This window comes from Hydra vulgaris, chromosome 11 (genome assembly GCF_038396675.1).
Source record: "Hydra vulgaris chromosome 11, alternate assembly HydraT2T_AEP".
Lineage (NCBI taxonomy): Eukaryota > Metazoa > Cnidaria > Hydrozoa > Anthoathecata > Hydridae > Hydra > Hydra vulgaris.
The window spans coordinates 6,789,561-6,807,841 of record NC_088930.1 but is presented as its reverse complement, the minus strand read 5'-3'; the positions used below and the strand labels follow the sequence as shown (position 1 = coordinate 6,807,841).

The window sequence follows — 18,281 nt, the reverse complement described above, 5'->3', positions numbered from 1 at the left end:
ATTGTTACTATAATGCAACATCTCCTTATTTTGTAATACTGATGTTTAAGTTTTAAACAGAATTTTTTTTCTATGTTCTTAAAGAAATTCTTTGTTGTGTTTATCATAGGTATTTAAATTTGGTTCTAATCTTATAAAATCAATACTAAAGTGGTTTGTTGCATTATAGTTACAATATTTAAAAATTAAAATGCAATTGTTTTGTATATGTTTATTTCTAAAGCAATTTGTAAAAAAATATTACAGAAATAAAAGTTGCAGACCCAGTTGTGACTTTCTGTGAAACTGTTGTTGAAACTTCGTCTCTAAAATGTTTTGCCGAATCACCCAACAAAAAGTAAGTTTTTTCCTAAATATTGTTAACTCTTAAAATCAGATTAAATTAAACTTGTTGAGGTTAAAAGAAATTTAAAATATGCAAGTGAGTTGTATTATTTGGTCTATGTAAGTGAGTTGTATTATTTGGTCTATGCAATAATATGCAAGTGAAATGTGTTAATCTGTTTTATATATCATATTGCTATTAGTGTTAAAATTAAAGTAATATTAAGCCAAACTATAAAAAATTAAAAACATATAATTATGGAACCCTTATGTACACATAAAGCAAAGTAATTTGTACATCAAGATCCATTTTTGTATTTTTTTGTATTGTATCCTTTTTTCTATTTTGAAATTTAAGCATCTTCAAAAGTGCATGTCATTAAATATGCTGATGATGCTGTTAATTCATAAAACTTTCAACCATAGAAAAATGTGCAGCAATCATTTGTAACAAACGCCCATGATCAAATCAACCCTTAAAAAGTCTTGAAGACATCTGCCTGGGATTAATCAAAAAAATTTGTCAAATCAAATGATCAGCCTCTTAGAGCATTATTTTTAGTCAGACCTATAGTGCAAAATTTTAAGAATTCACGTAAGATGCAACTTCTGCACTCAAAATCATCTCAATTAATTAAATCTTTTGCAGGAGTGAGGGGGGGGGGAAGAGATAGAGAGGATATAAATATATATATATATATATTATAGAGGAAAAAACCAAATGTATTCTTTTTGGCTCATCTAAATGTTTATCAAAATCTTACCCACTTGAACTTAGTTATCAAGGAAGTTAAATCTACTGAATTATCTAAGTAGTTTCAAGGAAAACAAATTAGAGTTTCAAGTATGGCTGTTTTTGATTATATTTTTGTTTCTGATCATCTAAACTGCAATTTTCTATTATATCCAAATTCCAATAATCATGCGATGCTGAGTATTTCCAAGTTTTTATATTAAAAACAAATTGTTTTCTTAGCCTTAAAATTTAAAATTAATAGAAAAAGTTTTTTAGGTTTTTTTTAGTTCTTGAGTCAAAGCTATTTAAATTAAATGGTGGTAAATGGCGGAAACCAGATTTGTGTTTATCTGACTATTTATTTCTGATCGGCTTCATTACTAAAAGTTTAACTTCAGGTAGGCTCTCCAGTATAGCCTGTAGGCCAAAAAAGGAAAATGCAGTACAAAATGTTTATTAAATAAATGTACTTATTGAATTGAATTGCTATTCTACTGTTGCATCTACTTATTACATTGAACAACTATTCTACTGTTGTATCTACTTATTGCATTGAATAGCTATTCTACTGCTGCATCTATTTATTGCATTGAATACTACTGTTGCATCTACTTACTGCATTGAATAACTATTCTATTGTTGCTAACAAAATCACATTACAAACAATCTAGCAAAATAAAACACAATAGATCAATAAGTCACAATGTTTGAAATAGTTTTAAGTGCTCTTTTCCATTTTACAAAGTTGTTGTTGTACACTTTCACAGAGCAGTTTAAAAGTTGATTTAAAATATAATGATTTGTAAATTAAATATGACATGTTATGGATAGTTTATGCAACTTTGCCAAAAACTAAACATTTTATGAGCTTTCTGCTAAAATTAAACAAAATCAGAATTATTATCAGCAAAATTCATTAAATAAAGAAATAATGTTTTATATCAAGGTTAAATTTACAAGTTTTATATAATTAGTTATGAGTTTATATGTAATAAATTGTAATAAATTAAATAAATAGGTTAAACTTAAATTAAACTGACTAAGTCTGAAGTTATTTATAATAAAGCATGACTAAAAATTTTATAAAATAAAAAAAATGTTTTTTTAACTAACTCACTCTTAACAAGTTTGCAAGCAACCACTATAAGTTTTGAAGTTACTAGTGAACAAAAAATATTGTTAATTAGCAAGGATCGACAGAAGAATTAAAAAGTTTTGCATGAGTCTGGAAAGCATGAAGATGGGAAAGACTGTTTAAGAATAAGGTTGTTTAAGAGTTGTTTAAGTTTAAGTTGTTTTAAAGTTATTAAAGTTGTTTAAGAATAAGTTATTAAATTTAAGATGAGAGAAGACTGACTGGCAATGGTTAGGGAGGTCAGAGTTTTTTAAAATTGGAATGTCATTTTCCAGTAGGTAGGAAAACAGTATTCGGTCTAGCACTTATTAAACATTTTAGAGAGATTTGAAAAGAGTTCTGAAAAACAATTTTGTAAGACAGAAATATCTGGACCACAAGCTTTTGAAGAGTTCAATTTAGAAATGGCTTTAGCAACAGTAGCAGGGGTGATTGAGAAAATAAAAAATACAAAAGAAATGTTATGAGCTTTAGTTTTTGTATTTAAAATTATGATTTAAACATATTAAAAAGTATATAAAGAGAGAGAGAAAAGTATATATATACAGTGCTGACCGAAAAGATCCTACCACGCATTGTTTATCTATGTATACAGTATGTACATTGTAGTGTAGGCACTTTTTTTGGAATTTCACCATCACGCTTTGCATGTGTGATTGGCTAGTTATCAGCCAATCAAAACAGTTGTACCATTGTTATATATACCATCGCATGCGTGGCCGTGTCATATTCTCAGACGAATCGCAGATGAAACAATTTGCTATGCATAAAGTGAATGTTCGACGGCCACTAAACACACGCTACAATGCCTATTATGTTGCTCCAGTGGTAAAACATTGCCCTGCAATTACAATTTGGGGAGTAATTACTGCCAGAGGTTGAGCGGGAATCCATCTCATGCCGCCAGGTGAAACTATCAAAGCTGTTAATTATTTGCAAATAAAAAAGGAAAATGTTCCTATTTGGCTCAAAACTCGCAACTGTGACATCTTTGTGCATGACGGCGCGCCATGTCATCAGGCAAAGATCGTCAAGAGAATTCCATCAATGTTCTTGCTCCGTGGCCTGGCTCATCACCGGATTTAAACCCGATTAAAAATTGCTGGGTTAAATTGAAAGCAGAAGTGGCAAAAGCAAACTCGATGTCGGTGACAACTTTGAAGGAGGCTATACTGAAGGTGTGGTCCTAAAAAATAAAGCCTGATTACTGTGACTCTCTTGTTGCCTCTATGCCTCGAAGAATAGAAGCTGTCCTTAATACCGGAGGAAGACATTCGAGGTGCTAGAAACTCTTTTCTGATGTGAACTACTTGTTGGTTTCTTCAAAAGTGTGACATTGACTTATGTAAATGTTGCTTGTTGCGTTTAATCATATTATCATTAAATTGAAGTGGTATTATGTTTCTGTCTAAAAACAGAATGGTCGGATCTTTTTGGCAAGCACTGTATAGAGAGAGAGGAAAGTTTAACAATATCATAAATGTTAATGATTAAATTGTTTAATGATAATATTTAAAATGTTAATTACTTTAAGCAAATGAGCTAAAACACAAATAAACTTAACTCTAAGAAATGCATCTTTTCTTTAACTTAAAGGAGCTTCACCTTAAGTTGCAAAAAACTATTAAAACCATGGGGGATCCCAAGAGCACCTTAAAGTAGGATAACTCCATTATACCAGATTGCACATCTATGTTTAATATCAAACTAAGTTTGCAGGATATAGAGATACAGTACTTTTTTTTCTTATGTTTATTATTGCTTTTATAATATAAAATTCTGCATAGAATTTTTTTATATTATGGGAAAATCTACTGGCAAATACAAACTGCACACTGGCAGGTTGTGCTTACCGATAGCTACAGGTCTGTCTTTAGTTGTTTATGAATTTTAATCTTAAAAACTTGATGGTTGAATTATTATGAATTATAATAATCTTGTTATGGTTGTCAAGGATATGCCAATAGTAAGTAATGCATTCAGAAACAACAATTTTGGTTGTTTAAAAAAAAAGATATGAAACTCAATTTTTATAGACTTTTTAAAAAGGTTTTGTTTATCGATTTAAAATCTGAAGTTTGTAATTTTCTTTTACATATTGTACATTGGTTTAATGCAAAGCTTTGACATTAACTCTGTTATTAACTTTGTTGATAAAAGGCCAGTTAAATATGTGGTGTAAAAACAAGAAGCTCATGCAAATGCCACTCATTGACCTAGTTGACTAGTGTTTAGTTTGTGTGTTAATCAAACATCAAGCTTGGATGTATTTCTCATTTTGCGTAAGTAGTATTCTGTAGTAGAATGAACACATTCAAAATTACTTTTTGAGCAGCTTGCAATCATTTTGAATTGCTTTCTATAAGCTGCTTTAAACCCTATAAATCTGACTCTAATCCTCTGAATTCCATTTTCATTGATCTGCCAAATCTGACTTTAAAGTTGCTTTTACAAAAGCATTGAAAATAATGCTTTGCTATATCGAGAAAAAAGGATACATTATCATTTTTTCATATATAAGAGTTGTAGTCAAGAAATTTTAATTGGCTTGAAAGACTCATTCGCACCCCACATATACTTAAACTATGGAAACTCCATAAAGCTTCCAGAAACCTAATTTTTTTTAATGATTATTACTTTGTACCTAACCCAATACATATTTACTATTTCAAGAAACCTTTTTTTCTTTCAGAAACAAGCTTACTATGATAGCTGAACCACTTGAAAAAGGATTGGCTGAAGATATCGAATCTGGAAAAGTACAAATATCATGGGATAAGTAAGTAAATAATTTTAAAAAAAAGTTTATAAATTTAATAAAATTTGTATTTAATTCTGTAATAAAATTCTTTTAACTTTTATTCAGGTAAATTATTTGAATTATTATTTTTTATTTATTATTATTTCAAAATGAATTTATTTAGAAAACGTCTTGGCGAATTTTTTCAAACAAAATATGATTGGGATTTGTTGGCAGCACGGTCAATATGGGCTTTTGGACCTGACTCATTCGGCCCTAATATTCTGGTTGATGATACTCTTCCAAGTGAAGTATGTATATAGAACAGATCATCAGTATAGTTTAATGAGGACTTTTTTAATTTGCAAAGAATTTTTTTTTTCTTTTTTTTTACCATCTTTTGCATTACCATTTTTTACCATCATTGGCAAAGAAATTTTATTTTTTCTTTTACCATCTTTTTCTGAATTTATTAGGAAAATTTTTGTTGTTGTAAAATCAATACTAAGTTTAAAATTTTTAAAAGAATAAAATAGCCTTGTAAAAGTCATATTAATTAGTTTAATATATTATTAACACTAATAAATAGTTTAATATATTATTAACACTAATAAATAGTTTAATATATTATTAACACTAATAAATAGTTTAATATATTATTAACACTAATAAATAGTTTAATATATTATTAACACTAATAAATAGTTTAATATATTATTAACACTTATAAATAGAAAAACAGATGAATAGTAATAGTAATTTGTAAAATGCCTCCCTAAAAGAACTTGTTTAAATTTTAATTAATAGTGTATACATTATTGGTTTCTATTTATTACGAAAACCACAGCATTTGCTGACATTAATTGAATAATTAGTTTTTTTAATTTTATTTTTTATTTTTTTATCTAATTTTTATTATTATTGTTATTATTATTATATACAGTTAAATTAATACATGGCGTAGTAATTTATATTTAAAATATGTTATTTATGTTTAAAGGTTTTAAATAAATATGAATAATAACAATTTAAAATTTTATTTTAAATTTTAAGGTAATATTATTTTTAGGTTGATAAACTCTCTTTAAACTCTTGCAAAGATTTCATAGTTCAAGGGTTTCAGTGGGGTACAAGAGAAGGACCTTTATGTGATGAACGTAAGTAAACTTTGAGAAAACATATTTTTAACGTTTAATATATATTTGCATTTTTAGCTGTATTTCTTCTTTATTGTATAAACTTTCATTTCTAAAGTAAGTTCATACAACTATATGCAGCATATCTTATCATTATGTAGCATCTTATAATATTATGTAACATATAACAATATACAGCGTGGAAAATTACAGCTATTCAAAACTAAAAATGTGAATAAAATTGCTATTACGACCTCCCAAAAAAAATTTATGCTTGTCATATTAGACCGGTTAGAAAAAAAAATTAGAGTTTTGAAAAACAAGTTTTTACAAATAATCATGATGTAATTTGGAAAATGCAGTTACTGAATTTTCATAAAATCATTTAAATTTTAAATAAGAGTTAAAAATAGTTTTATTGTTTATGACATGCTACTTTAATTTGCTTCATTGATGAACTTATGATGTAAACTATATCTTTTACATGATGTGTGACAGTGTGATGTAAGCTTTTTTTGTTTTTGTTTTTTGCTTTTGCTTCACCTATTCAAATTACTTAAATTTTACTGGTGGTTAAAAACCTCTTTTTCATGAATGGTTGAAGCTCTTATTTAATTATTGTTTTAATAAAAATATTTAATGTATTATTTTATAATAATATAAAAATTTTAATAATAATATTAATTAATTACCTATATAACTAATGTATTTGCTGTATTTAACTGAGAACTTTTTTTTTTTAATGTACTTAGTCACTATTTATTTATTTATTTAAATCTTTTTATTTATTTTCTCGTAAGTTTTTGCTGCAAATGTAATAAATAAATGCATGATTTATAGATCAATTTAAAATTTTCTATAACAAGATTCTTAAAAATATATATGTTTAGTAAAATCTTGTTTCATGTAACATTAGTAATTTTTGTTGTAGTGTTTCATAAAACAATTGTTTTCTTAGTATTAAATATCAAGTTAGTAAAAAAATCACACACGAGAGTTAATAAAGTTGTTAATAACTAATTTTTACGGTTTTTCAAATGAGCATAGATTAAAAAATATTTTATTTTATTTAAAATCAGAAATATAAAATTATTATTAAAATTTTTGTATGTAACTGAGATGATTTTCTTTACCAACTGTACTTTTTTTTTTCTTTTTCATTTAATCTTTTCATATTTTTTTTTCTGTAGCTTTTTGCTGCCAACGAGAAGCATTGCAATAAATGAATTATTTTTAAATGAAATTTAAATTATTAATTGCGCATTTACTAATTTTTTTCCTTTTTATTATTGAATTGTAATAAAAACATCAAACGTCAACTCGTCTTAATGAAGGCAACCCGTCTTAATGAAGGCAACCCGTCTAATGAAGGCAAATAGAAAGAGACAGACAACATTTTCATTTTTCAATAGTATTCATAAAACAGTTTCTTTTAGTATTAAGTATTCAGTTGAAAATTTTTTAATATTTTATAAAATTTGTTTTTAAATAAATTAGCATTAGCAGGTAATTTGAACATTAGTTATTTGCAAGTTTGAAATTAAAAAATAAATTGATTTTATTTAAAATTATTTGCGTGTTAAGTTTCAATTATGAAGAACTATTACTTAGATAAAAATTTAAACAAAGAAAAAAATGAAAACTTTGACCGTCCAAAAAAAAAACAATTGACCATCAATTCCATGTGTTAGCCGGTCAAATTGACTGCTCGGCTTTGATTTCTTATTTTCCACGCTGTTATGTAACTAAAAATAGTCTTTTATTGTGATCAAAGATTTCAGTGAATCTCTATAAAGCTCTTTAAAAGATTTTTTTTTCTTTATCTAGTATTTATTTTATAATTCTCTACAAAATACTCAAGATTTCTGGTAATAATGAACTAATGTTGCAATATATTTTGCAATAATAAAATAATGGTGTTGCAATTTATTTAAATTGTTACAATGGCAACAGTAAAACTTAAGACTTCATATTTAACATGTTTAGCAATTCGTAATGTAAAATTTAAAATTCTTGATGCTGTTATTGGAAGCGATGTTATTCAAAGATCTGGCGGTCAAATTATTCCAACTTCCAGAAGAGTTGCATACTCAGCATTTTTGCTTGTAAGTGATAATTAATAGTGCATTTACTTGTGTATGAAAAATGATAAAAAATTAAAAGAATTAAAATTGTGACAATTTTTTTCTTTTTGTCTAAGGCTATTCCTCGTTTAATGGAGCCATATATGTTTGTTGAAGTGCAAGCTCCTGCAGATTGCGTTTCCTCAATATACACTGTTCTTGCTAGAAGGAGGTTAGTGAATAATTATTTTATAGTAACCAATTGAAACAGGAAATGAGAAGTGTTGTATTTTACTCTCAGTGTGTGAGCATCCACATTTGTGTGTGTAATAATATATATATAAATTTATTATTACTTGGTGTATCTGAGGTGTAGCAGAGGTTAGGAAGTGACCGGGGCCCTAGCTTCGGCCTTGGCCAAATATGTACAGCTCTTGCAAAAGTTTTTTTTCAAACAGCTCTTTTCTATCAAAAAAAAATTTATTTAAAAAGATAACTAATGGTGCAAGTGTTAAGTGTAAATTTGGACTTGAAAGTCAAGCTCACTGATTGAAATGAATCAATCACGTTATTCATCGAACTGTGATGGATACTTTCTATAAGAAAAAGAAAAAGTGCAGAAAAGAAATATATGATGATGAAATTAGTTTAGAACTTTTTGAATCAGAATCGAAAAATAACTTAAATCAAGTTGAAAATTATGAACTATTTGTTGAAAAATACTAACAAGACCACCAATTTATTCTTAAGCAAAAGCTTAAGCAAAATTACAAATAGGCTATAAATAAATTCGAAAAGGTGTAGATTTATTTAGAAAATCACACACACAAAGTAGCATTTCTTTCAGATAATACACTTAAAAATATCCTGCTGAAAACAGAAATTAATATATAATTAATATAGTTTTTCAGTACATTTTTGTACAATTTGTCAAATATATTGTGAGATCTTTAAATGATTAATATTGAAGATATTTATAAATAAGCAACATAAGTAATAGTAAAATTAAACTATTTTACTATTACTTATGTTGTTATTTAACCCAGACATTTTAGTTACTTCAATGCACCCTACTTTTAATATATATCTTGCAATCTACTTAACATATTTTCAGAGTGATTTTCTCTCTAGTGCTGATATTAATAAAATTAACTTAAGTGTTTTAATAACTGTCATTTGTTTCGGATCAAATTATGCTACTAATTTTATTCTGACAGTTGAACAAAAAGTTTCTGATCTGATACAACTAACAAATTTTGATTGACGGCTAGTTGTAAAAGAATTTGGTACCATGTTTTCCCAAGAACTAAGACTAAATTGTACATCCTAAAAGTTGTATAAAAAAAAATCTACACACATTTAAGAAGGGAAAGCAATTTTTACAGAATTACCATACAAATAAAACTTTTTAGGTGCTTTTTTTTTATGGTGTTAAGAGAAAGTTTTAAGAACAAACACCTGTGATGACACAATCCATAATAATTTATTTCAGGGATTATCTTTTTCCAGATATTTCTGGAATTCCAGAAATATCCGGAAAAAATATTTCAACTTTTAGTTTTTCCGGATATCCAAAACATTTTCAGTACATTTAAGTTTAAATATATATTTTTGTAATATATTTGTTGTTTAAGCTTTTCCACTCATTACTCAAAGAAAAGTTATGAAAAGTGTCAAAAAAAGTTAGAAACAACTTAGCTAAAATCGAAATTAATAAGAAAATAAGAGAAAATAAATTCCGGATATTTTATCGAAACATTTTTCCGAATTTTTAAAATATGGCAAGGATGATCTATGTTATTTTAATACACTTGTTAGTTAGGTGGATTCAATGTGAGGTATGTAATTAGTGGATCTTTATTTAAGTGCTGGAATTACGGAAACAATTTATAAAATATTATCTATATTAAGGTGTTTCATATTTTTATCATTTTTTCATATTATCAATTTTTGAAATAGAACTCGCGAATCGATTTATAAATTAACCATTTATATGAAAATAAGTTTGAGTAAAAAAATATATATATAATTTTTAGGGTCCCGCCAGTTCGATTTTGGGCAAAAATTAATTACATAAAAGGAGCGTGTTGAAAATACTAAGAAATTATTATACAGAATCTTCTGAAATTGGTAAAAAATCCAATTTTCCAAATGATAAAAAATTTCAAAATAATGGAATACAATTCTGTGGCCATTAGACAATATATAGATAGGTGCAAATATGACATTTTGCAGGAGAAGAGTTTGAAAATTTAAATTGTCGCTATAAATCACGTAATAATGAAAATGAATTATTTTTTCATAAAAATAAATTATTTTTTTTAAAACTACAGCAATCATAGTTTGACTAAATGAAAGATCGAACAAAATATAACAAAACTGCATACTTATCTCAAAATGATCAATATTACACTTATCATAAATGGATCAACGACCACATAATTAATCATCCTACTTTTCCAGATTTTTTATTTAAAAGTATAATAATTTCTAATTAATTAAAATGTTATTGAAAAAATATAAATATATATTGGTAATTTATTATAATCTATTATGAAATAGGTCTTCATTTATCACTTTTTAATTAAACAATCTTTTTAAATATAACTATTTGTTGAATAAGTAATTTACATTAATATTAAAGTAATTACATTTTTTTATTTATTTTAGAGGCCATGTTACTCAAGATGCTCCAATTCCTGGTTCACCTTTATACGTTATTAAAGCGTTTATTCCTGCAATAGACTCTTTTGGTTTTGAAACTGATTTACGAACTCATACCCAAGGGCAAGCGTTTTGTTTGTCTGTGTTTCATCATTGGCAGGTATTATTAGTTGTTATTAATGAACCAATATGTTTAAATATTTTTTTAAGTAACTAAATTGTTTTGCAACTGAAATTTTTATATAAAAAAATTCATTGCTTTTTTATTTTTTTTATTTTAGATAGTTCCTGGAGATCCGTTAGATAAAACCATCGTAATTAGACCTTTAGAATCTCAACCAGCAACACATTTAGCAAGAGAATTTATGATTAAAACTAGAAGAAGAAAGGTAAAAGATACTTTGTAGAATATTAAAATACTTTAAATTTTTTATTGAATTTTTATTAGTTTCTGCTACTTGTAACAATGTAACATGCACAATGTGTAGCCAATGTCTTGAAGGAAATATTTAAAACAAATTTAATTCTGACAGCGAAATAATATTTTTGACTTTTTTTTTACTGTATTCTTGCATTTTTTATTTATAAATACCCAGTAGTCTCGGCTTCAGTTTTGAAAACTGATTTTACACCAAAAAACCTTTTGTTTTCATTGTTAAATTTATAAGCAAGTATATATTAAGCTCATCTTGCCCATAAAATTTATTTCAAAAACCAAGTTGAAGATTTTTATAAATTTTTTTCCTAACAAAAGTTTTTGTGTTATCAAATGTATTATGTGATCAAATGATGCTTTTTGTGAATCAACGTTATTTATTTTGATCTAACGTTCTCTGTGTGTTAATGATATTTTTTCTGGTAAAAAAATAGAATAATTATTTCTGATTAAAAGTTATGACCTGTTTAAAATTAACACGAAAAACAAAAATGATAAGTTTACACGTAGTTCCAAATGTATAGTTTTTTGAATTGTTGCATTGTATGTAATAAATCAATAAATTACTTTTAAGCATTATGTTTAAGTATAATATTGTATATATTACGCAATAGTATGTTTTTTTTTCATTCTTTTTTTTTGTTACAGGGTCTAAGTGAAGATGTTAGCATCGATAAATTTTTCGACGATCCTATGTTGCTAGAATTAGCTCGCCAAGATGTCATGTTTAACTACCCTATGTGAAAAACTCAAACACCGTGTATTTTCTCGTGACATATTTGCTCTCATTAACATGAGTTGAAATAAAATAGCTAAACAATCATTGGAAAGAGTATCAAGCTCCATGAAGTTTTCACTTGTAAATCAAAGATAAAAGCTACTAGAGTAACCTTAAAAGATAATTTTCGCTAAACATGTTATGAATAAATGACTGTAAATTTAAAATTAGAGTTTATTCTTTTTAACGCGTGTTTAAATGATTTAAATTGAAAACAACTTAAGTTTGCGTTTAATTATTTATGTTGATTTTACGTTTTCTTTTTTTATGTTGATTTAAACACGTGTGGTGTCTTACTAATTGATATCGATATAAAGAGGATTTTCTTCGTTTGCATCAGTTTTCATTTTACGATTTCTCGTATTTTATTATTTTGCCATATACAATTTTACTTTACCGCTTAACAAAAAAAAGTATGCAATTAACAGTCATGCCATAATTTACAAAAAACATTTCTTGCTAATTTTGTTTATATATATATATATATATATATATATATATATATATATATATATATATATATATATATAAACAAAATTAGCTATAGATATATAGATAGATAGATATATGTGTGTGTAAATTCTTTGTCATCTTATTCCTTATGGATTGTTATTTATTATACTTAATATTCAACAAAAACAAAATATTGGGTAGTATTAATATTTCAAAGAGGGCAATGCCTTTATCACGCTCTCTTAGATCTGTCACTGTAATTATAAGTAAAGGTGCTTGAATACTTCTTTCGTAATCAGCTTGTTTAGTTATGTTGTATTTTTGTTTTAAACAAGAAACTCTCTTTGTATTAACATTCGAGTTTTGTCGTGTTCTTTTAAAAGATCTTGTAAACAGTTTTTATAAAGTAGTAAAATCGGAAAGGAAAAATAAACCATCTGCTGTGCGCGAATAGCAAAAAATAGTGGCAAACAGGTGAAATGTTGAAATACTTGGAAGTCTTGAAAAAAAAATATCGGATTTATATTATGAGTAAAATTTATAGACAAATATTTTTAATTTTTTAATCTTCTGCAACTTAATAAGGTTTATTGTTAAAACATGGTATCTTCTGTTTGGGTTAAAATACGTTGTGAAAGTTAACTTGTGCTGTGAACGTTTTTCTAAACTTTTAACCTAAAATGTCTTTGTCAGTTTTGATTAAAAGTGCAACTCACCTTAGAGGGAGATATGACCGAATTGCTAGAATTACATTTAGGGGTAAGTAATATTTAAGATTTGTCTGATTGACATGTTAGTCCTTTATTAATTGAATAAAAGGAAGGTGATTTTATTTCATAAAAAATCTTGTAAACGGAAACATGGTTAGAGCGAAGTATTTTAAAAAATCAAAAATTTTTTTCTTTAAAGATGATAAAGTAGAAATAGAAGTATTTAATAAAGTAATTAAGCTATTAAATATTGCTAAAGAATATATATACTTGAAGTATATTTAATAAAGTGATTAAGCTATTAAATATTTCTAAAGAATATATATACTTAAAGTATATTTAATAAAGTGATTAAGCTATTAAATATTTCTAAAGAATATATATACTTAATAAAAATATAAAGAATATACTTAAAGTATATTTAATAAAGTAAAAAGAAACTCATAAAGTTACTTATAAGTAAATAAAATAAATAAAAAAACTTTTTAAAAATAGCTTTCTATTCAATCGACTAAAAAGTAGAAAATAACTTTTTTCTGCTTCTGGTACTCGTGGAAATCATGTACTTAGTAATAATCACTTTTGTAAAGCCAATACTGGAAGACATTGAAGGCAATTCATGTACTTATGTAAACAAACAAACTCATCGAAGTAAAGGAATAGAAAGTTTATCGCCTTTTAAGTCAGATGCTTTCAAAAACAAATTCGTTTTAAATGTACATAAAGCTAAAGGCGCCAAACTTTCTATTCCTTTACTTCGATGAGTTTGTTTGTTTACATAAGTACATGAATTGCCTTCAATGTCTTCCAGTATTGGCTTTACAAAAGTGATTATTACTAAGTACATGATTTCCACGAGTACCAGAAGCAGAAAAAAGTTATTTTCTACTTTTTAGTCGATTGAATAGAAAGCTATTTTTAAAAAGTTTTTTTTATTTATTTTATTTTCTACTTTTTAGTCTTGATAAAATTGAATTATTACACTTATTGATTATGATTAATATTCAATATAAATTTATTTTGAATTCTGTATATAAAAATAATTTACAAAAATATTTGGAGCATATTTTTTTTATTAATTTAAATGTTGGTTGGGTCTTCTTCTCGGTTGATGTATTTGTTCTTTTTTGGACGCATTTTTATTTGTCTGAAATTAACAAGTGAAATATTTGTAAAATTTTTAATTAAATTTATATTGATACTTAACACTTTTTGATGCCCTCTCGGTTTCCGATATTTTTTTCGGAGTTCCAGATCTAACCAACGGGGAGGTGGGGCATCGTAAATCTAAAATACTTATTGAATCAAATGTAACAAATATAGCTATTGTTAGTCGGCAAAAGATTATTTGTAAAATTTCAGGGCTGTACGATCAAAAGAATTGCTTCAAAAAGCGCTGTGAAGTTTTAGCCTCCACAAAAAAAAAAAAAAAATCAAAAAATGCGGACTCGTCAGTGAGTGAATAGAAAGCTATAAAAATATCACTATAGATACGAAATATTCATAGTCAAATAATATGTACATAGTTACTATAAATATTAAATTATTTAACTTGTTCATTCATTTATAGTTGCTTAAAAAGTTTTTTTTCAAAAACCTTGTTTAACTTCACCATAAACATAATGACCTAAATAAGTTCGACTTACTTTTAGTCTCTGGTGCAAGAAAAGTTTGCTCATACGTTTTTTAAAAATTTTTTCTAACAAAAGTTCTTATTTGTAATGAAAGTAATGAAAGTAAGTTCTTATTTGGGGTGAATCTTCTTCGTGGAAAAAAATATTTTTTTTGTTTAAAAAGAACTCTTTTAAACATTATTATAAGTATTTGATTGTTTTATAACTAATAGTTAATTTATTTTAATCTAAATATACATAATTACTAGTGAAACTGGACCCTTACTATTGACAACTTCTGTTGTCAACAACAAGGGCCTAATTTCCTTATCACTACTTCATGAAACATATGCATAGTTTATATTGCAGATGATAAGCGAGTAATAAAATTGAATTGATGGATGTCTATTTACAAAACTTTTTGCTTTGTAGGTTATTCCAAAATTTTAAAAATTGATGCCCAAAGTTTCGAAATAACTTTAAAACGTGAAATCTCCATAAATAAACACATTACATTGTTTAACATTTAACTAAAACATTTTGAAACTTTAATTACATGTTTATGTCGTGAACAAGTGTCATGATATATTTACTATTACTAGACAAAAAAATTGCATAAACACCAACATTAAATTTGAGGCTTTATGAAGAGTTCATTAACATAAATGAGAGAATGATAGAAAAGGTTTAACATTTATCAAATGCATTTAAGAGTGATTGTTATCTAATAGGGATTTTTGTTGATATAACTAAAACTTATTATGGTTTGTAGAACGCTTGACTAAAAAGAACCAATTTAGATTTTTGGGGTACTTCAAGGTTCTATTTTAGAATTATTCTTTTAGGATTTTGCCTTACATAAATGACTTATATTTAACATAAAAACACTAAACACTATTTTATTTGCAGATGACTCTAATCTATTTTATTCTCAAAAATTAACGTTTTTTTTTACATATGTTTAACTAATAACTAGATGAAATAAAGAGGTTATTTAAAAGTAACAGACTTTCATTGATTCTAGAAAAAAAACCAAGTTTATCTTATTTAATAATTCTAGTCAAGCCAATGATACCCCTCTTAAATTTCCCAATAAAATAATAATTAAAAGGAAATTAATTGGAATTTTATTAAAAGTAATTTTAGATTAAAAAATATTTTTAAATTTTCATATTGAGTTGAACAAAACCTTTTTTTAGTAATGCATAATTTTTATTCTTCCTTTAGGTAACATTGCCTGCAGAAATACTAATTACACTAAACAACAACAATAACAAAAAAATTATAGTAAACAAAAACTTGCTATGTACAAACATAAATGCTTATAGTAAAGCTAAGCTTATCGCCAGTAGCATTTCAAACTTACTTTTATGAAGTTTTTCATAAATATCCAACCAAATTTTCAGAGAATAACTTTGTTGCCAACAATCCCAAGACATGTTCTGACCAAATTCAATATTCTAGACCTTTTTTTCATATTTTAATTAAACAATAAAACTTTGTTGTTTGTCTGCCAGTGTTGTTAGTCCTTGGACTTGACCTTAGCCTTGACCTCGGCCTTGCCTTAAGGCAAAAAATTAAGGCCTTGGTCTTGGCCTTGAAACTGTTGACCTTGGCCTTGGTCTTGACCTTGAAAATTTTGGCCTTGGCCTTGATTGTTTTGGCCTTGGCCTTCACAAAAACATACATAAGATTAAAGAAATAAAAATTTTTATTCTTTATTTTTATGTAGTATTTATTTAATTCTTTATTTTTATGTATTATTGTTTTCGCCTTTCATATATATCTACAAGTATATTTTCTTATTGACTTCGTTGAATTCTGCGCATAACCTTGGTTTATTTTAACAACATGTGGTTTTGTTATCACAGCAATTGTTACCTACAGTTTTGTTAATAATTGGCCTTAATGTAAGGCAAAAGTTTAAGTCTTTGGTCTTGAAAATGTTTGCGTAGGCCTTGGCCTTGAAACTCTTATTTTTGGCCTTGAATTCAAAACTCTTGGTCTTGTAATTTTTGGCCTTGGTCTTGGCATTGGCCTTGTAACATGTGGCCTTGGCCTTGCTACTTTTGGCCTTGTTAACAACTCTGTAGTCTGCACATTGGAGAATTATAGGGCTGAATCGAGACGGAATTTACTTTACATCGACTTCAGTATATTGAAAATATATATCTTCGAAAAAAATATTTGAAAAAATAACATACATATTAGTTTTTCAAATACCTTTTTTGAAGATTGTTCAAACGGTTTAAGGTAAATAATTATAATTTAAATTAATTAAAGTTTAAGGTAAATAATTATTTAAATAATTATCATTACATGTATTTAACATTTTTTTTTAATTTTACTTGTTTATATTGAAAGACAGTCAATAAATACTTCATTAGTTATAAAAATAAATGAAACTCAATTTTTCTTATGGATTTTTAACTTTTATAGTTATCTCTCTTTTGTTGCATGTAAGTTTATATTTTATTTTTTAAATTATTTAACAAAGAAATTATTTGCTGAAGCATTTTATTTTGTGTTAATTAGCAACTTTATTTATTAAGCATTTAATTTTTTCAAACGTTTAAAAAACCACAAATGTAACGGGGCTCGGTGATAAAACAGTTTGTTTTTATCTTGCTCCCGCCAGGTTTTGTATTACTGTAGTTTCTTTTTTGTAATTTTAAAAAACGTGAAATAAATTAATAATAATAAAAAAAACTTATATGAAAAATTTTCGTGACCACAATTTATAATGTCATCTGGACAAAGACGTTTCGATGTTTGGAAGCATTTTTTATTGGAACGTAAAGCGAAATCATTATACAAGTGCAAACATTGTTCCATTGAACTTAAATTCCATTCATCGACTTGAAGTTTCTTATATATATTATTTAGAACACAAACATTTTTCAGAAACGACAAAAAAAATATACAGCCATATATTGCTTCCTACTGCTATAAATGTTTGGAGTTAGCTCTATGTCTGGAAGTTAGCTATCTTGAAGACCAAAAAATGCTGGATCAGCCCCTGACTTCAGGTGGAACTCGGTGTGTCTTAATGTACATTGTTCAGATAAATTTTATTATGGTCTCTGATTGATTAGATTAAATGGTTCAATGCATTCAGAAAGAGCAGTTGGTATTGTTGATAATTATTAATGTTATAAAAGCTGTTCATAAACTATGCTTTTTTAAGATCATATCTGATGAAAAAAGAGAAATAAAGTCATAAGAAATCATATTTACTTTTCTTAGCAACTATCATTTAAACTATGATTTAAATTTTAAATTAATAGCTAATCGAATAATTTGAAATACTGATTTATCTACCAGTGGTAGAAAAGTTAGTTAGAATTAGGGGTGGTAAATTCTACCACCTCTAACTCTAACTTGATGCTTTGAAATTGCGGTAATAAAGCAACTACTCCTTTAAAATGTTTTATGATTACGGCTTTTGTAATTTGTTTTTATTAATCTTTTAATATTGCTTTTGTAATCAGTA

General features: G+C 26.3%; 2 protein-coding genes across 4 annotated transcripts in view; both read left to right on the top strand.

Annotated features, from left to right (window-relative positions):
• Positions 1-12,179, top strand: part of LOC100209856 (116 kDa U5 small nuclear ribonucleoprotein component) — a 46,292-nt gene extending 34,113 nt beyond the window's left edge. For all 3 annotated transcript variants that reach the window (XM_065809938.1, XM_065809940.1, XM_065809939.1), the window contains exons 16-24: positions 247-337; positions 4,888-4,974; positions 5,120-5,246; positions 6,005-6,092; positions 8,058-8,176; positions 8,272-8,366; positions 10,805-10,958; positions 11,080-11,187; positions 11,883-12,179. In XM_065809938.1, the coding sequence (XP_065666010.1) occupies positions 247-337; positions 4,888-4,974; positions 5,120-5,246; positions 6,005-6,092; positions 8,058-8,176; positions 8,272-8,366; positions 10,805-10,958; positions 11,080-11,187; positions 11,883-11,978 (965 nt within the window). In that variant the 3' untranslated portion in view covers positions 11,979-12,179. The remainder of the gene's footprint in view (positions 1-246; positions 338-4,887; positions 4,975-5,119; positions 5,247-6,004; positions 6,093-8,057; positions 8,177-8,271; positions 8,367-10,804; positions 10,959-11,079; positions 11,188-11,882) is intronic.
• Positions 12,180-12,789: 610 nt separating this feature from the next.
• Positions 12,790-18,281, top strand: part of LOC100204322 (otoferlin) — an 81,530-nt gene continuing 76,038 nt past the window's right edge. The window contains exon 1 of the mRNA XM_065809937.1: positions 12,790-13,224. Coding sequence (XP_065666009.1) covers positions 13,146-13,224 — 79 coding nt within the window. The 5' untranslated portion in view covers positions 12,790-13,145. The remainder of the gene's footprint in view (positions 13,225-18,281) is intronic.